The 24,614-nt window shown below is 44.8% G+C and overlaps 2 protein-coding genes and 1 long non-coding RNA gene across 4 annotated transcripts; 1 reads left to right on the top strand and 2 right to left on the bottom strand.

The window, feature by feature from the left end:
- Nucleotides 1-994: 994 nt before the first annotated feature.
- On the bottom strand, nt 995-11,575 carry TDRD6 (tudor domain containing 6). Its single transcript, XM_014269392.3, has 5 exons — nt 4,966-11,575; nt 4,403-4,521; nt 3,230-3,319; nt 2,749-2,806; nt 995-1,353 (listed from the first exon to the last, which is right to left on the bottom strand). The coding sequence occupies exons 1-5, from the start codon at nt 11,573-11,575 to the stop codon at nt 1,292-1,294; spliced, it is 6,939 nt and encodes a 2,312-aa protein (XP_014124867.2). The 3' UTR covers nt 995-1,291.
- A 2,436-nt stretch (nt 11,576-14,011) lies between these two features.
- SLC25A27 (solute carrier family 25 member 27) lies at nt 14,012-21,624 on the bottom strand. Of its 2 annotated transcripts, none has more exons than XM_014269394.3 (9): nt 21,484-21,624; nt 19,775-19,945; nt 18,905-18,989; nt 18,156-18,278; nt 17,391-17,521; nt 16,667-16,751; nt 15,979-16,071; nt 15,576-15,678; nt 14,012-15,134 (listed from the first exon to the last, which is right to left on the bottom strand). In XM_014269394.3, the coding sequence occupies exons 1-9, from the start codon at nt 21,584-21,586 to the stop codon at nt 15,063-15,065; spliced, it is 966 nt and encodes a 321-aa protein (XP_014124869.1). In that variant the 5' UTR covers nt 21,587-21,624; the 3' UTR covers nt 14,012-15,062. The 2 variants fall into 2 exon arrangements, with proteins under 2 accessions (XP_014124869.1, XP_005490412.1); XM_005490355.2 differs by having other exon boundaries at nt 17,391-17,503.
- Nucleotides 21,117-24,566, top strand: LOC141728441 (uncharacterized). The gene is made up of 3 exons (XR_012579342.1): nt 21,117-21,432; nt 21,580-21,863; nt 23,768-24,566. It is a non-coding gene; the product is annotated as an uncharacterized LOC141728441 (long non-coding RNA).
- The last annotated feature ends 48 nt before the right edge of the window (nt 24,567-24,614 follow it).

Here is a 24,614-nt window from a genome sequence, read left to right as displayed (position 1 = left end):
AAATTCTGTTCATTTCAAAATCAGGTTATGAACAAAACCACTGAAGCAAACAAATTAAGAAATTAACAGTGTAATTAAATATTTTACATAATCTGTGATCTTAAAATGAGATTGCAATAACAGCTGTGTCTTTCAGAATTTAATTAAATTGTATTGTCTCTATTAAGCAAATAAATGTGTTTGTCTTACTGAGTCAGCACTAACACTTGAGATCTACTGTGAGATTCACTATCAGCCACCTTGGGTTTCTAAGCCCTTGTTTCAGCATTAAAAAAATCCACAGCTTCTGAAGAGGAGGGAGCAGCTATGCTATACAGGAGCATGGAACACCACTATAAAACAGCACCCCCTTTTCAACACCTGAGAAGAGGAGTAAAAGGTGAGATCTCCTTAAAACAGCAGCAGGTCCTTAAAACAGCTCAGCATGTTGCACACATGTGGCAGCAAAACCATTCCACTGGGTCTTCTTCATATTTGTAGGAAAAGCTTCATCTTTCATTAGCACAACTGCAGCAAGTTCAATTAATTAAGTACAATTAACATTTCAAAACATTCAGCATAGCTCACAGTGCTCCAGAGAGCTGGTAAGGGTCAAAACAACCACTGACTGCAGAACAGCCCTCACACAGCATTTGGGCTTCTGCACAGGAATAGACACAAGTCATTAAAACACCCAAACAAACCAGTATATGCCAGGCAAAGCTTTATTCCAGCTTATTCCATTGCTTTAGAACAGCAGCAAATGCAAGACTTCAACCCAAAACAATATACTCCCCTATGGAGAAAAAAAAACCTCCCCACCCCTACCCCCCAAAAATACCCTCCTCAACTTTTTTTTTTTGAGAAAAAAACAAACACTTAACAATGCAACTTTTCCAAAAGCAAACGTCACAAAGCAGTGCTGTACAACACAATAGCCTATACAGAAACTCACAAGAAACTTCTGTTGAAGAACCACCCACCAAAAACTCCATAGAAGTCAGTGCATCCTCAGTCAAAAAAAAAAAAAAAGCCAGTCAAGAGGCAAATTCTTATTTAGGAAATTACAGCTATAAGAAACAAGCTAACAATAACAGTCTAGCAACAACAGCTGTAAGAAAACAAGCTGAAAATAACAGTCTGCTAACACTATTCCTTTATAGGCAAGTTCAGCAGTATTTGGTCAGCTAGGTAGAAAAAATTAGCCACTCAATGCTCTGCTGGTATTTTTGTTCCCACAAACACATTTCCATGGGAACATTTCATACACAGGCACTTATTCAGTTTCATGTGGTCAACGTGCCACTTGGTTTCAGCACTGCTGGAGGACATGAGCATCTTCAGCTAAATTGCTACTGCAGCCAGTTTGCTTTTCTATAAGGAATAAACACAGATTAGACCCATCAAGATGTTTCTATAAATGTGTATAAGGGCATAAAGATCAAAAGGGCTTCAGACTAAATACTACTGACATACTGGACCATGTTAAAAGACTACACTTATTGTACAAAGATAAAGCAGCAGAAGATGAAGCAGCAGCACTCTCAGATTTCAGTTATGAGTTCAAGTTATTCCATCCCTCAGCGGGCTTGGCATGAACCACTGCAGGAGTTTTTGCACCCTGAGTTCCTCCTACTCAAACTGCCTTTCCAGGCAGTGGCAATGTGTGCAGCAGGTTCCAGCTCTGTGACACGTGGGTGCACCCTGACTCACCTTTCCTGTGCTGGTGCTGAGAGTGCACACACTAACTCCATGCAAAGCATTCAAGAACAGAAAAAAATCTACAAAATCAAGAATAATCCTGCATTTGAGGGATGCAATTTTGGGAGAGAGTTTGTAGCTTGACCGTTTTAACATTTTATCAAATTTTTTAACTAACCTTTTTCTTGCTCAACAGGCAACCCAATCTCTATTGCAAGCTTCCTATCTGTTACCTATGAACCAGTAGTTATACTGAAATACAATCACCAGTTAATACCTGAAAGCACAAACACTATCCCCACTTCAACTCAGTTTAGTCTTCATCAGGCAACCACAGAAACAAACTGCCCAGACAGGTTTTGGAGTCTCCATTCTTGGACATATTCCAGAACTGGCAGCAAGGTTTCTCTTTAACAACCTGATCTAAGTTGGCCCTGCTTTCACCACCAGGAAAGGCCCCTTTCAACCAGAACTGCTCTACAGTTCCATAATAGCATACAATCAAAAAGAACCTGTACTATTTTTGTGGTAACTTAAGAGGTGTTTACCAGTAACACTTCAAAAATTAAGTAACCATAAAGATATACTATTTACAAACTACCCTTACAACAACTAAAATGGTATTATTATGGATTTAGATTTATAGATTATAGGACTGGGGCACCCAAATGCTAAACTAAATGCTTAATACAGTCTGCCTAGCAGTTGCTCACCTTGCTTCAGAAACATGATCAAGAACAGCATGCTGATGGCAATGCTCAAAACCCTGCCCAAATCTGTAACTTGGGTCAACCACCCCAGCTGTTCCAAGAGGCTCAACTCATTAGATGAACAAATAAATACTAAATTGGTTTGTAATCCAGACACAGTAGCAGCTTTCATTCCATGTAGTCACCCTTAAACTGAGATACATACGGTAATGCTATCAAGAAAACCCCAGCAGTATCAACTGCATAACCTCAGATTAGTGTTTCAAATTTATTTTCCAAAATAAAGCATTTCCTAGAAAATTAGAAACCATTCAAACACAGAGTACACAAACCATGTGGGGGCTTAAGGCAGACTTACCTTGAAGTAAGGACTCCTCTGGTAAGGGCTGCAAGTTTTCTGTTGCAGGGGTTAATGCCTACACAAAAAGGGATCCTGTTAGGAAGCTGGCACTATTGCCACGACTTCCATTAAGGTGCTTCCTTTAATACTAGACTAACTTCTTACTGGACTCTTATTTACTATTGTTTTCCTCCCTTATAACTCACTACATTAGTCTTCTGCCCACTTTTCACTTGGATACAAAAGGCTGCATGTGAAGAACAAACTGGAAATTCATATTGTTATCATCACCAGCAACATGGCTCATGACCTGAACTGTGGATGAGTGGATGAGTTTTTTCATCCACTGGTAGGTCCTTCATGAAGAACACCGGTGAAAATCTTACTATTCCTTCCTAATTATTTCACAATAGAAGTATTTTTCATGACTTAGCAATTAGCCAGCAGCCTCTCTAAAAACCTGCACTGTCCTGCCCAGCCCAGTACCACACTGCCATACCTCAGATGATCTACGAGCCCCGTCAGGAATCCCGTTCCAGACGTTCTCAGGATGCACAATCTCCTCATTGCCACTGCAGAGGTTCAAAACCTGTACAGACAGAGCCAAAGGAGATCTAGCACAGCAGCAATACACTTACAAGCAAGACACAACAGTAGGAAAACACAGCTGTGCCTCTGGGAAGGTGTTGAGAAGTCTGGATTTTGTAAAGAAGAACAAGCTGATCTCCAATAAAACTGAATGTAGGGACTGAGGCTGCTCAAGGCTCTTCTGGGCTCCTAACCCAAGCATAGTGAGAAAAGGGCTGCAAAACAACTACTAGATCAGAACCAAAGGGAAGCTGATGAATGGGGATATCCTTACATGATAAGCCCTGACACTGCCTCTCATCTGAATGCACCTGAGCTTAGTTTTAGACACCCAAGGGATCTACCAGCACAAGAGCTGGCTTTTACAATCTCAGACATTCCATCTTCCAAAAGGATGCTTTTATGTAACAACCTTTTGGATTTGCAATCCTAAATTATAACCTAGAGGTCATTTTATGTAAGTACAGTGTCTGTTAATGTGTGTACATCAATACACACTCCCCCTGCACTGAAGGAAGATGTCTCATTCATCCCCCAGCTCAAACAGCAGTAGAACAAGGCAGCTCACTGCATTATTCTCTACTGTTAAAGTTAATTTCCACCAACTACTAATGCAATACACATTTCACTGAAGCAGGAATAGTTAAGGATTCATTATTACTCGCAGTATAGTTTGAGTTTCTTCCCAAGTTCATACTGATCCAGCACTAACTCCTCAAAATACCAATAAAATAATGGCAAGTTTCATGAGCATGTAATGGTAACACAGCTCCACTGCAGAACACTAACTTCAGGCCAGACAGAATCACACACATATGTGTGCCTCAAACTGGAGCCAGATCCTTCAGTATTCCCAGTCAATACAAGAGAATAAGATGTGAAAGGAACATCAAGTGTTGACATTTATCATCAACTCTATTTGAGAAACCACTGTTTCTCTCTAGTCTATAAATTCAGAATCAGCCTTTGAAATACTTAAAATCTATAACAAAATTTAAAAGAAATATTTACTTAAGAGCTTAGAGAAGGACTAAAGAAGGATGAGATCTTAAGAATGCAGAAAGAGTATTCAAACCACACTTACCTTAGTACCCTTCTCAGATACCTCCAAAATGCGAGCATCACACCATTTGAGAGAAGTCCACACCACACATTTGGAACCAACAGCAAAGCCCTTCAGATTACAAGGATAGTCATGGTGTGCTACAAGAAATGGTAAGTTAGCAATGAAGGAGGAAGGAAAAAAAAAGAAAAAAAACAAACTCACAAAACCCCACAAAAAACAAAAAACCCCTCAAAAATCAACTCTCAGATACCTCAAACACTGCTGCCCCACCCCGTCCAAACTACTTGATATTTGAAAGTTAAAAATTTGTCATCCCAAACAAGTCTGGCAAATGCACTTCATGTTCAGAATGGATTTCCACTCAAAATCATTAATCTTTCCAAGTAAGACTAGTTGCTGAGACTGTGACATTACCCATGAGAAACTACACTCAGTCTGCTGTCCTTAACTCATCAAAGCATCAACACTAACAAAATAACTTATTAGGGAATAAAAGTTGGGTTTTTTTACAAGAAAGCTATTCTCATTTTTGAATGGCACAACATTTTGATTATTTAACCCTTTAAAATCAGATACTTTACCTGCACTGCAGTCAGCCAAGTTCTCATTTTGCTTTTTGTCTTCCCCAGGCTTAAAGCCTAAAGACTGAACACACATATTTTCACTCTCTTTAAATGAGTCGGTCAAGTCTTGTTCCATCCATTCTTCCACAGAGTCATCTTTCTTCTTCTGCCACCCCTTATGTTTCTCAACTTTACAGTCACATGATTTCACAGAGAAAACAGGCCTTTGATTTGCTGAGTCTTTTGAAAGAAATGAAAACTGACTTCCACTACCTGCAGAACTCTGTAGCATAGCATGTTCCAGCCCTAACAAATCTTCCTCCCTGTCTTCCTCAGGAGGCTGAACATTGGGCAGCACCAGTTCCAGAAAGGGCTCAAATTTGGCTCCTAGCATCAATTGCTTGTCATGCATCTTCTGAGGCAGCTCTTTCTCAGGTCTACCACCAGATGATGACAGCCTTAGGGAAGGAGGGTCTGCTTCCATCCAATCATCTAGCATAGCTTCTGCTTCATGAATTCCAGACAAATTCACTTGCAGTTTCTTGGTCTCCTCTCCCAAAGAAAGCTGAACATCAGATGGAATCAGCTCTACTGACTTCTCTCTGTCACTAACTGGAGGCACCAGATTTTCTTTCTCATTAAGTAATGGCAAAATTTCAAGACAGTTCTGAGCTGTCAACTGCCCTGTCTCCTCCCTCACATTTGGCAGCACCAGCAATTCCTGCTTCAACACTGTCTCTCTTGTTTCACTGCCTGATGCTGCCTGCATTTCCAGAGACTTCGCTTCCAGTGCTTCCTTTGTTCCCTCACCACACGAGGACTTTTCCATAACTCCCTCTAGCCCCTGTAGGAGCTCTTTTAGATCATCACATGGTAAGTGCATTTCTAATGGATCCCGTTGTCCTAATGTCTCTGCTCCATTGCTTGCAGATGGCTGTGCCTGGAGCACTGGCAATCTCTGCAGTTCCTGTTCTTCTCCTAGGAAAAGGCTGGCTGCTGGAGCACTGCCTGCCACTTCTGCTTTCAGCTCAGCCTCCTCTCCAAACAGTATTTCAGACAGGTCTTGCTCTTCAGCTCTCATTCCATTGCCCACAATATGAGCGCTGCAGTTTCTCATTGGTTCTAGCAGCACAGTGTTATCACTGACACCTTCAGACAGAGGTCTCTCTTTATCAATACTGTTCTCACACTCTCCTATTTCACATCCACCATCAGCCTTCCCACTGGCAGCTCCCACTGACACATTTGCTTCTGCAGTTTCTAAGCATTCAGAAGTTACACCCAGGAAAGGATCAGAACAAAATAAAGCACTTTGACTTTCTTCCTGAGCTAATCCACAAGGAGCAGTAGTTTCTTTGTTGAGACAAAGACCCAAATTGCTGTCTGAACTTCTGTTTTCCTTTAGGGGGTTGCAAAGGTTTGAGAAATCACTGTCATCAGTTTCTTTGTTAGCCTTCCAAAATGGCTTCATCTCTTCATTAATACTATTGCCAGAAGCTTCCAGCTTGACAACACACAGAGGGACTTCAGAATCTTTATTTTCCCAAATTTCTACAACTTCAGCTTCTAATACAAGGTTTTCAGTCATATCATAAAACTTCTTATTTGCTTCACTAAGCCATGAGCCATCTGGGGGACTGAAACCTGAGAGACAGCATGCAAAAGCTTGCCCAGGTACTCTGAGCAGTTCACATGGCATCTGTCGGATCATCTCCAGCCTGACGTTTTCCTCGCTTCCATAATCCACGTGTCTGACAACGACACTGTCATCACTCACACTGCTGATCTGAGCTCTGTAGAACCACCCATCCTGACTGTACTTTGCCAGACAAATATCTCCACTTTTAATACAACACTTGCCATCATTCAGAGAGCTTAGTCCAAGCTTTTCAGCTTCCTCTATTTTTTTCTCGATGTAGCTCACGTCTTTGGTATCAGCACGGTGGCACCAGAAGTATCCTGGACTATTTACTACTGTGACGTAAATCTTTAAAGTCTCACCTGCCTCTGGAAATTTCCAGATAAATGATTTACAATCACTCACACAGGAAGTCTCATTTTGCACCTGAGGAGGCAAAGGCTCACAGCCAGTGATCATGTCATGGTTCTCTCTTCTATCAATTTTCCTTCTTGAGAAAAGTCTTTCTCTACTTGCAAGATCTTTATCAGCTAAATCCACTGTTATGATACCTTGATGGTCACTGAGAATAACTTCCCATTTATCCTCAACCTTCTTTACAAATTCACATGACAGCAGGATTTCACTTGTTCTCTTGGTGAAGTAAAACACTGCTTTCTCTGTCCAGCCAGCATTTTTTTTGCATTTAAGTCCACCTAGAAAGCAGTGAATGCTCATTGCTGGAATAGATGACAAGTTCTTAGGGAGCCTGCGTGCCTGATCAACACTGATCACAGAAGTGTCACCATAATCAATATAATGCACCCTTATCGAATTGTCAGAAGTCTTCTCTTTTACTACAGCTCGATACCACAGGCTGTCTTCTGAATAAACAGCACTGATTAAATCTCCTGCTTGGAAAAGCTGTCCACAAGGGTCTTTCACTGATTTCCCATTGTTTAAACTTTCCAAAATGTTGTTAAGCTGAACTTCATCACTCCCTAGTTGAACATAAAAATCCTGCGGGTCACTGACATAAGACACATACACTAAGGTTTTAAGAGCTGGCACTATCTTCCGTGGAGGCAGATCAGATGCATTTTTAAGCATTATACACCTGCCTTCAGCATCAGACTTAGTATCTGACAGTGTATCCATCTGGGAAAAGAGCAGAGACTCCTCCCCTACTTTATTCAACAAGACTGGATTGTTCTTACTGCTAAGCACCTCATTAGGTTCCAGCAATCCAGCTGCCACATGACCCTTCACAGAGTGCTGGAAAAGGTTTACAACTTCTTTGAAGTGTCTTCTGCTCCCTGGCTCTTGCTGGGCTTCAGGTCGACATTTTCTTCTTTCAAGAGGCCTGCCTGCACTGAAAGGGGACCCTGCAGTCTCATTCCTCTCAGGCACATTTGTATTTCCACTGCACAAAGTCTCATTGTGTACACGACCACGCAGTCCTGTACTGTTTAGGCTCAGCTCTTTCAGTTTTGTATTAATTTGAGTATTTCTATCAAACAACTCAACCAGCAGTGTATTATCAGAGTCCTTTGCTACCACTATTGCTTTTAATCTCTTTTCCAGGACAGCTTCCTTAAACCATGTGGCAGCTTCCTTGGAAACAGATGATACATCAGACACAGAACACTTTATGGCCTGCATTGGCACAAGCAAGATATCAGAAGCATCATTGGGCAAAATAAGCAGATCGTCTGTCTCTATTGTCTCTGTGTTCCCAAAATCCACAAAGAAGACTTTAGCCTTAGGCTGTCTTTCCATAATTACTCCCCTATACCACTGACTGTCAGAGTACCTTGCCAGACACAAGGTCCCAGACTTCCCCAAGGATCCTGAGCTGGCCACTCTCTCACTCAGGGAAGCAATGTTATCAGCCAGCTGTGCCAAAGTATCTCCACACCTTTCAAGCTGGCAGTAAAATGTCCATGGATTCTCAACATGTGTAACATAAACATCTTCCTCACTCCCAATTTTGATGCCGTGACTAGAATAATAGAAAGAGTGAAGCTGGACCAAGGATTCCAGATGCTTTTGAGGAAACAAAGGTCTGGCTACACCTCTCTCAGTGAGAAACTGGCAAGCACTCTGAAAAGGTGTGATTAAATCTACAATGTTAAACAGGTCCCTATTTATTGACGCCAAGGCAAAGATTGTACACTTTAGGTCAAGGTCAGATGACGAATCAACAACAAACTGACGAAAAGCCCGAATTGCTTCTTCATCCCAAGCAAAAGGATTCTGACCATTGGGTTGGATTAAGTTGTAAAGGCTGCACCTGAATGCCTGAGCCTCTAACCTAAGGAAGCGTTCATTAATTGCACGGAGCTTCGTTAGACACACCTGCTCTCTGTTGCCATAGTCAACATAGATGACTTCTACTTTCTCTGCACAAACTCCTTCACTAACTATTAAAGCCCTGTACCATTTCTTGTCCTCTGAGTACTGGGCTAAACAGACAAGATTTGGCCAAACATGTGGCTTGGATGAATTCTTGCAATGCTCTTGAATTTCATCCATTAGTATCTCAAGGTCCTGGCAATTTCTACTTAATTGACACCAGAAACAACTGGGACTCTCAACATATGACAAAATAACATGAACTGTACTTCCCACTTCTAAGTGGCCTCCACAAGAGGAGCCTGGCTTAATTTCCACATAGTTCTGCCTCAAAGAGGTGTGCAGATTTTCCTTACCCTCATAGTCTCGAGAAAGAAGAGATTCACTATTTTTAGAATTATGAAAGGCTGCAATAGGACTCTCTCTGACCACCACACCCACGTGAGAATCAAATATTCTATCATTGCTCTTTAGATTGCATTCTTCTCTGAGCCTCTTCTCTGCGTTTACTTGGCTTTCCTCTGCAGCACACACTAGGGGAGAGGCCTGTGTCACAGACTCATCTGATTTCTTGCAAGTCCTGGGTATTTCATACCTCTGGTACTTAGCATAACCCCCCTGGGCCATGAGTTTACTTACTCTTCCCTCTCCTAACTGAGACTGGTCAAAAATTTCAACCATGTATTTGTCACCCTGCACATTCAAAAACCAAACCTTTAGTTCCTTGTTCAGTACCATCTCCCTGAATGCAGACACAGCAGCTTCACTCCAACTCCCTCTTGGAGGGGAGACACCTGCCAAACAACACTTCAGAGCTAAAGCAGGCAGTTCCCTGAACCGAGGGAGCAGCTCCTTCACAGCACACAGATCCACAGTTTCTGTACTGCCTCTGTCCACCAGGTGTATTTCCACCCCAGTGTCCAGCACCCTGGTAACCACTGCTCGATAAAAGACACCCTCGTTCCCACTGGCACAACAAAGGGTTCCAGGCTGTGGGTCCCACCCAGCACCATCCAGCTTTGTGGAATGGGAATAAAAATTCCACATGCTCTGCCTCAGCTGCCTGAAGAGCTGGTAATACTCATGGAGCTGCAGCCAGAACTCAGATGGGTCTTGGAGGTGGGAGACCTGTGCACTGTACAATGTCCAGGTCTTCAGATACACACCAGCAGCAGCAGCCAAATCTCCATGGGCTGAAACAGGAGGTGCTTCTGGTGGCAATCCCAACTCTTCAACTAAGGATTCCTCTACTTCCAACTGCTCATGATCCTCAGTTTGGCTCACATGACTGCTGGCCAGGCAGCAAGCCTGAGACCCAAAAAGATGGTTCAAATCAACACCATTTTCTCCATAGAGAGTCACATAATAGAGATGCTCAAAGGAGTTAAAGGCTTTGATGTGAGCACTCACTCCTCTGCCGAGCACCAGCGCTTTCAGCAAATCAACCTGCAGCGAGGACCAGCCACAGCCCCCATCTGAAACACCCTGAAGAGCACACGCGTAAGTGACCACAGGCATGCGGAAACACTCGGCAGGCAAATGGCGCAGGTTCGCTCTGCTCACAGTCTCCTTCTTGCCATAGTCCACAAAGATCACGAGAGCTGCATGCTGGTCCTGCTCCCCAGCAATGAGCTCCAGCAGAATGGCACGGTACCACTGGCCATCCATCCCACGGGCAGCACAGGGCGAGCCCACTTTGGGCAGTAAGTCCTGCTCCCACCGGTCATAAGCATGGCACATAGTCTCAGAAAGGCAACAGATCTCCTGTGACAGGCACTGCAACTGGCAGTAAATGTGGTGTGGGTCCGAGACATGGGTCACTAGGACAGGCTCTGTCACATCCAACTGAAGCTGAGGGTAGTAGTAATCCAAGGCAGGTGACAGAGGCTGGTATGAGAGCAACACATGGACAAGCTGTGGAACTGCAAAAGCTCCGAGGGAACACGCTGGAGGCTGCTGACAGAGCTGCTTCTTTAACTGGCCAGAGGGCAGGCAGCGCCTGAGCACCTGGCAGAACCAGCTGGGAGAGACTCGTTTGGCCAGGCCCAGCTGCTGCATCTGAGCCACGAGCTGGGGCAGCTCAAGCACGATGACCTGCGGCATTATCACCTCCTGCACCACACCAGACACCTCCTTGCCTTGCAGGAAGCTGAGGAACTCCATCGCCTCCACGGTCCACTTGGACACGGGTGAATCCCCACTTGCTGTACCCTCGTTACTGTGGCAGGGCATGACTTCGGCCACGACACAGCCCAGCACCTCCGGGGGCAGCTGGAACAGCTCTGAGCAGCCCCGGGCCAAGTAATAGGCAGACGTGGTCACCACGTACCCCTCGTCCAGCAGGAAAACACGGTACCCCTGGGCACTACAACTCACCACACAGCAGCGGTACCACACACCCAACACTTCCACCAGCGCCAGGTCTCCTGGGCACAGCCTGGTCCCGCTGGCGCCCGGCCCGCCGGGCTCTGGGCAGGCCGCCAGGCGCGGCCCGGCCGCCGCCTGGATCTCGCGGTACAGGAGAGCATAGTCAGCCTTGCTTTCCCCCAGAAGCCCCCACAGCCGCAGGATGGGCACCTCGGGGTACAGCCCCACGGCGCGGACCCGCAGAGTGACGGTATCACCGCGGCCGAGGGACCCCGGCCCGGAGCTCATCGCGAAGCCACCTCGCCCCCCTCCGCTCCCCGCACGAGGCGAATGAACGCCCCGCCCTCCGCCCCTCGGCCTCATATAGAGCACGCGCCGCCCACGTGACCCACGGGGAGCCGTTAGCGGCTGCCCCAGCGGCCAAGTCCATTTCGATCCTCTCGGTGGGGTGGAGAGCGGCGCGAAGCTAAAGGGAAAAAGGAGAGGCGAAGCCAGCTGAGACGTGGGGCAGCTCCCGCTACGCTAAGAGTGCGCGGAGGCGCCACTAAGAGGAGGGTTACGGAATTATGTCCGGGGCGCCGCGGGGCTCAGGGCAGAGCCGGGCTGCGCTGCCCTCGCCCATGGTGGAGCGCTCCACGAGGGACGGGTGGCGGCGGGACGGCAAGGGCGGGGTGAGGGGGAGAGCGCGCCGAGCCCGCTTAGCTCCTATTGGTCAGAGCAGCGCAGAGGGCGGGACACGCGTGCGGAGCTTGGCGGCTATTGGCCAGCAGCGGCCTGGGGGCGGGGCGTGGTGTGAGGGCGGCAGCCGCGGAGTGAGGGCGGGGAGCTCGCACCAGGCACCCGTCAAGAACCGCTAACAATTCACAGCCGAAGAGAGAGATTTATTAAGAGTTAAAGAAGTTTTTCACTACAAGATTTTTACAAGGCATTTTTGTCATTTTTATTTTGAGCTGTGCTTCAAGGGTCCGTGCTGGGACCAGGGTTATTTAGTAACTTCATTAATTGCATAGGTGAAGGGTTGGAGTGCACCTTCGGCAAGTTTACAAGTGACACCAAGATGAGTGACACCAAATCCTCTGAATTCATTGGGATAAATAAACCCTCTAACACTGTCTTTTTAGTGTTAGCGAGTCAGGCATTACTTTATTCTTGGCCAAGAGGGCATCGTGTGGGTGCGGCTGACAAAATCCTGGTCTCTACTCAGATGCAAATACAGAACTTTTATGTTTATTTATATATGTGCTTTTAGCAAGCAAATTAATATTCACAGGCTCTAAATTACAGAATTCTTGTTCATTAATTAGTATTCTTTCTTCTGTTGGATATTGATTTCTCACTTCTCTTGCAAACTAGTCTATATTCTTCAGTTCTTTTATTATCTTTTTTCCCAGGTAGGGACTTTCCAGCACACATACTGAGTCTTTGTTAATCTCTTTTTTGTCTGCTGTTTTCTGCAGAATGTCTTTGTGGTCCATAAATTGTGCACTCCTTGTATCCAGTTTCATCAATAGACCTCTCTTCTTTCAGGCTTTGTTAATTGAAGCACATCAAGGTTATTCTAACAAAACTTAGAATTTCAGTGATTTTCCCAAGCTGTGTGCCCATAAAAGTAGCTTATGGAAATTTTGAGAAATGCAGTCTAAAAGTGGTTTTACACACTGCTTATAATTAATATACTGGCTATCATGATCAGAGAGGTTGAGCAGCTGTCCTTCATGGAAAGGCTGAGAGGGTTGGGATTGTTCAGCCTGGAGAAGAGAAGCTTCAAGGGGACCTGATTGTGGCCTTGCAGTACCTGAAGACAGCCAGCAAGAAACATGGAGAAGGACTTTTTACAAGGGCCTGGAGTGACAGGACAAGGGGGAATGACTTCAAACTGAAAGAGAGCAGGTTTAGATTGGCTATTAGGAAGAAATTCTTCACTGTGAGAATGGTGAGACACAGGAACAGGTTGCCCAGAGAAGCTGTGGATTCCCAGTCCCTGGAAATGTTCAAGGCCAGGTTGGACAGAGCTTGGAGCAACCTGGGATAGTGGAAGGTGTCCCTGCCCATGGCAGGGGGTTGGAACTGATCTTAGAGGTCCCTTCCAACCCAAACTGTTCTATGACTGTATAATAAAAGTATTTACTGTGTCTCACGAGAAAGGTAAAGCTGTGTATCCGTCACTGGGTTATCAGGCTAACAGGAGGGCAGGCAGGGGTGCTTGGGATGGAACTGAAGCAGCAGCTTTGCTGCTTGGTCATTGCTGGTGCTGGAATACAGGACAGAAAGAACTGGGATTTGATTCTCAGGATGACAGCCAGAAAAAAAACAGGATTTCTGAACAAAACCTTTGGATTGATGCACAGGAGATTCTGCCTGAATATGAGGAAGATCTTTACTGTGCAGTGACCGAGACCTGGAGTGGATTGTCCAGAGAGGCTGTGGAGTCTCCCTCACTGGGGATATTCCAGAAATGGCTGGGTGCAATCCTGTGCCCTGTGCTCTGGTTGACCCTGCTTGAGCAGGAAGGTGGGACCAATAAGCCACTGTGCTCCCTTCCAACCTGCCCCATTCTGTGGTTCTGTGACTAATATTGGTGAGATGAATGTTTTCCAAGCTGGAAGCATACCCCAAATGCACACAGCCACAACTGAACTTCAGTACAATCAGAAAAAACAAGTACAAGCCAAGAAAACACCCAAACTGTGTTCAGTGAGAAAATGGCACATTGGAGACACTGGCTGCAAAGACTAGAAGAAATCCTGGGTATTTATTCAAAGAGCCACATTTTCTACATTAACTCAATTACTAGATATTACTAAATCAAAGCCAGCTTTGTTTTATCTACTCACGGCTGCATTTAATGCTGCATTTTTGACCCTTGATTGCCAAAGGTGAACCTAGTGACAAACAGCACTAGTCTCCTTCTCTATGAAATCTGGAAGGCTTTAGGTTTAAAAATAAATAAATCACCCCTGTTCAAACCTTTTGCATTATTGAAGAGAACGTTGTATTTCCATTGAGATGTAAAGTGGGCAGAGTGCACATTCCCATGGAAAATGACGCAGTCTGCCACATCAGCACTGAGATTGTCACAGGACAAGTAGTTCAGTTTGGTCCTGTGGAGTATCCTGAGACCTTTGAACATTGCAGAACAAACCAGGCTTTTGATTTTCTGAGAACAGGACTGCATTTCAATAATGATCTTACTTCAAGGGTTGAGTGGAGAGGTCAGGCAGTCTCTGGGAAGTAAGAGAAACACAAACCCCTCCACTTTTTGTGCAAAGCAGATTTGGAATCAGGCAAACTGCTTTTATCTTTTTTAATACCTAGCACTACAGGTTTGGTTTGCCGACATATCAAACTAATGAGAGGTAGTTCTTGATCTGTGTGCAAATTAACAACAAAAATTCCCAAATAATTTTATAGATGTTTAGCCACAGAACTTATTCAGTGCATTGATCAACCTGCTCTTGTTTTTTAGCAATAGAAACCATCTCCATTATCAAACAGACAGTATTATGTTCTATTTGCTTGGTAGAATGTTTTTTATTCCTGTTTGCTTGTTCAGAAAGCTGATGCTGGCTGGTAGCTGAAGTATTGTTGGGACAGTTTTATCCTTTGGATAATATAAATTTCATGTAGGAGTCTGACAATCAAATAGTATCCTTAAGTCATGACTGTTCCTAACCAGTAAGGACTGGATTTGGAGCAACAAGCTATGCATCTGATCCTACTACCCTGTGGAATGAGAATTCAGCTTGACTGCTCTTCTCTGTGAATATTGAAGGTTTTAAAAAGAAGTAACTCCACACAGCCTTCTGATTTGTTCATATGTAAGCCAGAATACCAGTGACCAGGGTGCCTGTGAAAGCAAACACTCAAGTTAGAGGCTTAAAACAAAAGTAACCCCAAAATAAGCCCATTAGATTAAACTGTCTCCTCTTAAAAATCATATTCTTAAGTTCAGTCTCATATTGCTCAGGTTCCCAGAGAGGTTCCCAAGCCTCTGTCTGCTCAGAGAGGCAGAACTCCCCATCCCTGAACTCCCCAACCCTGGAAGTGTTCAAGGCCAGGTTGGATGGGGCTCTGAGCAAGTGGAAGGTGTCCCTGCCCATGGCAGAGGGTTTGGAATGAGATGATCTTTAAAGTCTCTTAAACCCAAACCATTCTACAATTCTATGATTATGTCTTTGATTATGTCTTTCATACAAAAATTGTAATATTACATAGGGTTAGGGCTGCATCCACACTCCTCACATTTTAATGCTAATTGTTCTTGTAAAGGGAGTTTAAAAGCACGTACCATTCGCATCCAGGTTGGTATAAAGCCTTTGTACAGAGACATTAACCCTTCACCCTGCACAGTCTGAATCAAGCAGTCCATGGAAGATTTATAGAGCAGACCTCTAGCAACGTGCAAGGAGAACAAACAGTGTTAGGATTACACATACACAATTTAAAAAATAAGACATCCCCCTCATAAAAATAATTTGTGGTGAGATTTTTCTACAAGCCAGAGTGCTTTTGTGAGCTCCTTGGAGTAGGTGGCCATCACAACAACACCCCCCAGACATTTACTAAATCAGTAAAATCATCTGATTAGAATGATGAAGAGCAAATTATCAACTTAGCACTTCACTCCCAGTGAAATCAGTCAGACCCATGGTTTCAATGTGCTGCTGAAGTGGTCTGTGAAGTGTCCATACCTTCCCTGCTTATCTCTTGGCTGGTTCATTATCCGGGTTTTGACCACGTCAGCAGGAGTTCCCAGCACAGCTGCTACCAGCCCAGAGCAGACACTGCCAACAGCAACAGATACTTAAGGAAGAAACCAAGATGTATCATAAAAATTTCAGCATTGTGATTCCAGTTCTTATAATAAAGATATATTAAAACAGTTATCATCAAATCATGAGTAATAACTCATAAGATAAACTCGATTTGGGAGGCTTACTAATACTGCTCTTGCTCACATGTCCTCCCAGTGCCAGCTGCCCTCACCTCTGTGTGCAGTTCTGAGTCAGGGATGAAGGACCCACAATAGGCAATTCACAATATTGTTTATATAAAGCAGATTTTTTCATCACTTAAGAGAGTAAAAGAGGATGTTCTGCAGAAGTTGTATCACTGTGCTCCCACAGATTAGAGCAAAGGTGTTTAAATGTACCAACAAGGCACTTTTAGTGAGGGCAGTTTTGTTGCAATGGTTGCATCCTTTCTCTTGTGTCTTTTATAAAGTGATGTTCTCTAAGGAAAAAATAATTCTAAAGTTGCATTTCATCAGCAGTATCAAAATCAAAGAATGGGGTCTTCTGCTGGCACAGAGAGGCAGATGAAGACAGCAAGGCTGGAAATGCTCCACAGTGGAAAAGGGGTATTTGGAGAATATGGCACCTGCTGACACTGTGAGTCACACTGTTGTCCACAAGTGTTGTGTTCAGAAGCAAGAAGTGTTTCACTGTGTCGTAAGTGGTCAGATCTGTAAAGAGGATAATGAGAAAAAGCAGCACTGTCAGGAGTGAATGGTCTGTGCTGTTCACAGCACAGGATATTAATTTCCACTGAGGCTCCTGCCTTTGGCACAGCTGGCACTCTGCCCCAGTTTTTAATGAGGGCTGTGGCACCTGAGTCCTGTCTTTAGACCTGTGAGTACATTCTCCTTCCTGCTCCCATCTGCTCTGATTTACCTTGCAGATGATGCTGAGCTGTATCTAGGTGACCCTCACCAGCCCTGTTGCTGGCTCAGCTTCCTGGCTTGGTCTCACACCTGCCTCATCACCACACACTTCCCCACGGATCTGGATCTTGGTGAAGCCTGGCTGCCTTTGCTGGCTCTGCCCTGCTCACCTCACTTGGGCACTGGGTTGTGGCTGGTGAAGTCCCTGCTTTGCTGGCCATGGGACCCATTCAGCTTCTGGCTCACTTTACCTTAAATTCAGGTAAAAACTGTTACTTTTAAGCCATTTGATTTCCACAGGACCAAAACACAGGTGCACGAGGCAGAGGTCAATTGGAGGGTGCTCCAAACAGGGCCCTAAGACAAAGGGAGCGGCTGAGCTCCTTTTTCTTAAAGATTTGGTGGAGCCTTAAGTGCTGCAGGCCAAGTTAATCCATTTACCTCCCATATTCACCAGAGCAGCTCTCTGGACATTTGGTACCCATCCAGCCCAAAGTCCCCTTACTCCTCCTTCAGACAGGATCTTCAGAAATGCGTGGTGCACGCCCCGAAATCTGAAATCAAGATGAAACCTGTGGGTGGACAGCCCAGTGAAATCTTTGCATGGAATTTATACCTGTAAGGATCCATTTTTGGATCTGTCTTTGACTTTCATGCCACAATATTTTACCAGAGATACCGGTTGCCTTGCAAAGCAGTGATCTGGTCCCTAACAGCAGACAAGCCTTAGATCCCACACTGGGTTACAATACTGAATGTATGTGACACCAAATGATGGCAGCAGTTTGGCATGCAAAGAGCAGCATGTCCTGGTATTTGCAGAAGAGTCTCAAGCCCTGCTGTGTGCCAGCCTTCCTTGTGCCTGTGCATCCTGCACGAGCCATTTCACTCGTGCTTTCTTCCATCTTCAGAAAGTGTCCTTCCCTCCCCATGGTGCAGTGCTGGCATGGATGTGCTGCAGCACACAGGATGGGTTTGTGGTCCCTGGGACCAATAAATCAGAATAAAGAAGATGAGTACAAATGGAATAAGGAGGAGGTCTTGAATCCTTCCTCCTTTAACTGCCCAGAGCCATCGGGTGCGCTCCCTGTAAAAGGGCACAGAACAGCTGGGGAGAAGGAGTGGCAGGAAACACAGAGAAACACACCCTGGGCTAAAGAGTGATCAGAAACAGGGGGAGAAACACCAGCTCTGAGAGGAACCAACCGTAATGGCTTTCCTTCCAACTTCCTTTTTCCCTCCATCTGCATCTGCACCTTCACCAGATCAGTTGGGCTGGCAAAAAACTGTCCAATGGCACCTGCAGATACACCTCCAACCACAGCTTTCCTGCCAAATGGAGAGAAATTGTGCTCCAGAATACACTGAAAATCCTTACAGGTCACAGTGTTTAAGCTGAAGAGTTCAGCAACACAACCCAGGTGGAACAAGTGTAAATGGTTGTTCCATACATTAACAGCCAAAGCAAAGGTAATAATTGTGGTGGCTGCAGGTTGTTAAAGTAGTCAATAATATTTCTGTCAATTTTCAAAAAGGGTTAAAACTTACCTGAGGAAAAAAAAGCTAAACAAGGTTACATTTTGCTCTTTGCTTAAGGTTTAAAAGCAGGATGGCAAAGTACACAAGTAAAGGATGATGCTTCATGTATTATAACTAAATGCCCACCTAAAATTCCAAACTTCTTGCTGATATATAAAACTTTTCTTACTCTCCCACTGCTACTAGATGAACTGTGTTAATTTATGGGTCTGTTTATTTTAGTAAAATCAGAAATTTCAGTATTATCCATAGGTCCCCCCTCCTGTAGCATTGGGCATGACAAGTATTTTGCAGTAGATTTTATCAATCCCATTCTAAAGCCAGATACATTTTTGACCTAAGATAGGGCTGTAGGTCTCCTACAGTAAGGACAATCCCCAAGCAAGCAATAAATATGCATGAATATGCAACATTACCAGAGAGGAAAGCTTTCACCCTCTGCCCTTCCAAGCACAGAGTCACGGAGATGTTCATAAGTAACCATCCGGACACCAGTGTATACTGTGGAAAACAAAAGCAGGAGACAGTTCTTGGGTCTGCATTTCTGGAGGTCAAAATGAGAGAGAGATCAAGACCTTGGTTTATGGCACTCCAGAGCTTGCCTGGGTCAGCTTGTCGCTGCTCTCATGTTTGTGATCTGAATGGGGAAAGTGAGGGGTTTGCGTGGTGTCAGAGGGAGAGCCAGAGTGTCTTAGCATTAAAAAATCTCTCTGGCTGAGCCACAGGTCTGCCAGGAGGCAGCACAGCTTTGCCTGCACCCTAAGGAGATGGGACTGCATTGCCTCCTTCTGGGCTCATGCCAAGCACAAAACCTCCACAAGTGCTTTTGAGGTTTGTTGTTGTCACCATATTTCCAACTAAACCACAGAAAGCTGTTACTTGTGGCAAACTGCTGATGCATTTCTTTTAAGCAATTGTATTTTTCCCTTGTGCTTCCAACCTCATCATTTTTCCCATCCTTTTCCTAATATGTTTCCACTTCCCCCACATACGAGAAATTTATTCTTCTGAGAACTCTTAGTGTCTGGACTTCCTGAACAAGACCTTCATGCAAAGATGACAGAGAACTTATATTTTGTTTTCCCAGAAGCCGGAATAAGGCCATGAAGGACTGGAAAAGGGAAGGAAGAGATGCTATTGATCTGAAATCTTGTATATTCCAAAGTGGGATTGCAGGGCTAGACTGAAAACACCACACAGATATATTTAAAGTACAAGAAAGCATTCCAAAAGGCTTGGCCACAGGATGCAGGACCCATCGCGTCCCATCACGAGCAGATATTCACCTATGTGGCGGTAGACGGCCGGCGTGGCTCCTTGCCAGAGCTTCCATATCCCCTCCTCCTGCGCGATTCCAGCCGCCGTGCGCAGCATCCCGCGGTACGGGACCGCCGGCCCGGCCGCAGCTTCACCTTGGACCTGCAGCCGGGTTTTCGTGAGATCCAGGGGAAATGTCACTGGGAACAAAGGGCCGGGAACACACGTGAATAGGAGTGCTGCTGCCCGGAGAGCTCCCGTGCCGGGAACAGCCTCACCACAACGCCCTGCCAGCGCCCGAGGGGCTGGGCAGGCACCAGCAGGGAGCAGGGGCTGTACCCAACAGGTTCCAGGAGAGACCCCTGGAGAAAAGGAGAATTCTCATCCAGGCCTGTTAAAAGTGGCGCTAGGCACAAGTAACTAAATGACATTCCTGTCATACACACTTCCTCCCATATTTAGTTTTGCAGATTTGTTGTGCAAATATGTGTACCTTCTGAGGGACCCAGGATTAAAAACCCCTTCTAGTTACTCCCCCTGAACACAGACCAGTCATATCTCTCAATTGATCATGTGGTCTTTCCAATTCTGTCCAGCCACTGTCTAGCACAGTGGCAGCACGTTATGGTCAGGAACAACTCCACAGAGGTCATCATAATGCTGACATACATTCAGGCTCAGCTACAAACTTATATATATATACAAACTTATATTGTAGAACATATATATCTGTCCTACAAACCACCCTAAAGCATGCTTGCTTTCATTATACAGGCATAGGAATAATGTCTAGCCTGTTATTTCTCTCACTGAAATAACTGGTGGCCAGTGAAGGAGATCCAAGGTGATCTCAGCTTCCCAGGGCAGTTCCTGAAACAGTACGGATACATATTTGTGCCCCTCATTTCAGTTCCAGGCCAGGAGTGCCTGGTGATGGACCTTCCCAGCCTGTGGCAGGGAAGGAGCAGGGCTTGTCTTTCTTTGATACCTCTGAGACACACCAGGGTCCTTCCAAAGCAGCACTCAGGTGTCAGGGGAAGGCACTCACTGCTCAAAGCCTCAGCAGGTTTACAGTCTATTTGTGCATTAAGTTTGGTATGTATGTTTAAAGATTAGCAAAGATTGAGAAGTTACAGATCCTTACAGAAATGTAAGTGACTTACTTGCCTGTAAGAGCCTGTAGAAATTATAAAGAACATGCTGAAAAATATTCAAAATAAGTTACTTGGTCACAAAGCAGTGATGCACAGATGCCAGTGGGCTTCTATTCCATGTTTCACCAAACCATTTTCCAACTCCATTTTTATAAGCATCTCCACTGTGACCAGAAACTTAGGAGTTGATTTTTCTTTGATTAACCTTAATTGACTACGAAAAGGAAATTCCTGAAGGAACAAGGCCTTGCTAGTAACTTAGGCAACAGATCTGCCTACCTCTTCAGGCTTTCCCTGGAAACCCAGCCAGTGCAAAGCTTAAATTAGTGACAACTGCACTGAGGTAATGACTGCAGCCCTTCGGTCTCCGAGGCAAAGATTTCATCCTGGAAAACCCTCCCTCCAGCCACGGTCAAGTGGCATAAAACACTTCGATTATGGAGCAGCCACGACTAGCACAGTGAAATGCAGATTTGCTGGAGCAGAACACTGAGGAATGAGGCATCCGGGGACTGATGTTCCCCCTGCCCCCCGTAAGTTAATCTGACCCCCCTTCCCTCTCGGAAAACCACGGTGAGTTGTACCTAGTTCTGCCACAGCCGCTGCACAGGCTGACAGAGCGAATTTGCTGGCTCGGGGCCATCTCTCTGGAAGAGGTAAGCTGCTCTCTTCTCCTGCAGGTGACATCTATCAACTCACATGAACCGAGGGCACCCAGCCACCCTGCCCGGCTGTGTCCGCAGCAGGAGCGGGCCCTAGCGCAGGTCAGCTCGGGGTGCTTTAGGAGACAAGCTGCGGAAGGTCATGGTTCTCCAGCGCCAGCACCGGGAACTGCAGCAGCCCGAGCGGCTCCGCAGAGCTGCCAGGTCCTCCTGCAGTGACACAAGAGACTCCGGCGCAACAGGCTCCTGGGAAATGTAGTCTGTCACCAAGGCTGCTCTGTGCCTGGAAACCGGCGCTGCAGGTACAGACACACGCACGGATTTGTCCGTTATCTAGATTAAAAAGAGTAATTAAAGTTCTCATTAATGAGAGCGCAAGATTTAAGCGTAGGGTCTGTTTGCTTTGCGGGGTGCAGTCATTGGCAGCACTGCCTGGGCAGCCCCAAACTCTATTCCCGTGTCAAGCAGCTGCAGCCGGGAGGGATTAATTGATCCAGATCTGCTTTGGTAAGAGCTGCATTAGCAACAGCTACGTGCCGAGCTGGGGCTGCGGATTAGGCACGCAGCACTGCAGCTTGAACAAGGATCCCAGCAAACCTGGGATAGCAGAAATTGATCATTTCTCAGAGCTCTTAATTTTTCCTGGCTGAGTGCTGAAGTCCTGTTATGTGCCAGTCCTAATTTCTCCTAAATTATTGTAGAGCTTTTCATTTATCATTAAGGCTCAGCTGAATCCCTAAGTTAATCATAAACTGTGAAAAACGCCAATCACTTGTTTTTAAATTTTTTAAAGTTTAGTAGTAATAAAATGGTTATAAAAATAGTAATACAATTAGACTAATAACAATTTGACCAAATTGAATTAGGACAATATGAGACAATAGAGGCAAAGAGTTATGGCCGTCTGGGTACCTTTTTCTGGGCAGCAAGAGCCCAAAAAAGGACACCTGTTAACAATGGATTAACCCTTAAAAGCAATAGCCTGTTGCATATTCATACGCCTCATACATGATGCATAAATTCTATTCAAATACAGGATTCTGTCTGGTCATCATCAACTTCTTCCTCTGAATCTTAACAGCGCCTTCTAGGCGGGAAGAAGTTTGTTTCTTCTGATAAGGGGGCAATAAATTCTTTTTCTCTGAAAGATTTAGGTGTCCTGTGGCTGCTATCTGCGAGTCCTTTATTTAAAAAATGTATCCTACATAGCATGGTTTCTATTTTAACATTTTTTACAACCTAAAACTATATTTAACACACTACTTAAGAGAATTAATACAGCATAACTTTCTAACACAACACATATAATATTCATTTTAATATTTGCGAAAAGGCAATCATAAAATACATGCATTTTTCACATTAGCCATTAGTCAGTAATCCTCATGCTGATTTGAGGATTTTTTTGGTCACAGAAACTTATTCCAGAATACCTCTCCACACCTCTGACTGCCTAAAGCTTTAGTGTGTTGTCCTTGCCAAAATAATTCAGACAAATGAAGGGAGCATTGCAGGTGAAATTTTCCGTTGAAGTTAGATGAATCTCTCTCATTGGTCACCAGTAATTGGTATTAAATTGGATTCTTCTTGGGGTTAAAATTCATTAGAATTCATGGAGGGATAAAACAAACTCCTGAGAAAGCCGTGGCTAAAAATGGGGACAGGGGATATTGCAATCTAATGCAAACATTGCTGGCTGCATGGAAGGTATGAGTGGTTCAGAGCCTGTTTCTGGACAGTTCATGCCATCTGCTGTGGCACTTTGTGCCGCCCTCCACAGCTGTTCTGGGGGGCTTGGGTCAGTTTGTGCCACACTCTATCAGCCTGTGTACCATCAACTCGTGATGTGGGGTGGAGAGGATCTCTAGAGTTCACTTGCAGCCATCCTACAGTCCTGTCACAGCAGGGAGAACTTTGGAGTTACAGCAGGTTGCCCAAGGTCTGGTTTGGTCCCCTGAAAACCTCCAAGGAGGGTTTCACAACCATCCTTGAGCTCTACACCTCTTGGTCATTCTGTTTTCTCTATGATCATGCTGTAGGGACTGGGGAAACAAAAAAAATCCCTCCTTAAAGTAAGCCTCACAGCACTGCAGCATCCTATGGAAGGAGCAGCTCTCCATGGTCATTTCTAGCCTGAAGAAATAGGTTCTTTTTTAAACCAGATGATTGGGGGATGGCTGTGAAGAGGAACATTCTCTTCCCACAGGACCTTTGAAATGAGTCTGACTAGAGGCGGATGCTTGCATGGACAGCTCTGTGATGTGTGGAGAAGAGAAGGGCCAGTACTCATGGAGATCCATCAAACACCTGGAGTTCCTGTATCCCTGAATCCTGAGAAGACAGCACCTATTCATTTATTTCAATTCTCAGTGAGATGGAGTTTTTTGGTTCCTGTTCCAAGCCAGTTTGACCAAAGGCTGCATATAGAGAGAGAGTGTGGACTTCAGATGGGGTGAAGGCCAGCAGTGGGGTCTGGGCCAGCTGTGTGCTGCTGGAGAAAGGCAGCCAGACTGCCCAGTGCCCCCACCAGTGCCTCTGTGTTAGTTCACTTTAAAAACCATTAAACATTAACCACTGCCCAACCTGAGGAAAGCTTGGCAGTGACTGCTACGCATTCCTACTGGTTGTGTCCTCCTCACAACAGTGCCTTGTATCTCATGTCCTTCACCAAATCATGCCCTAAAAGTACAACCCAACAAAACAAAAAATGCCAAACCAAAAGACTTTAATGAATGTCTTCACAAAAGCTTGAGGAATTGTCTGACCTGTATACATAGATCAATTTAAACTCACTACTCAGTCAGTTAATGAAAATATACCATGCATATAATGAAAATAGGTATTTTCTCCAATATTACAAGGCCTTTAGTTCTCTTATCACTTTACCCCTTTATAAGAAGAGAAATAATTTAATGGGTAAAATAAAATCAGTAAATAAACATATAAAGAGCTGTGACAGCTAAACACAGAAGTGTAGAAATATCACAGTTAACAGTGATTTATCTGTTTGTTGCAGACAGTTTGCAAAATGGAGAACACCTTAATTTTTACAG

Source organism: Zonotrichia albicollis, chromosome 3 (assembly GCF_047830755.1).
Source record: "Zonotrichia albicollis isolate bZonAlb1 chromosome 3, bZonAlb1.hap1, whole genome shotgun sequence".
NCBI classification, from domain to species: domain Eukaryota; kingdom Metazoa; phylum Chordata; class Aves; order Passeriformes; family Passerellidae; genus Zonotrichia; species Zonotrichia albicollis.
The sequence above is the reverse complement of the archived record's forward strand: the minus strand, read 5'-3'. Positions and strand labels throughout refer to the sequence as shown.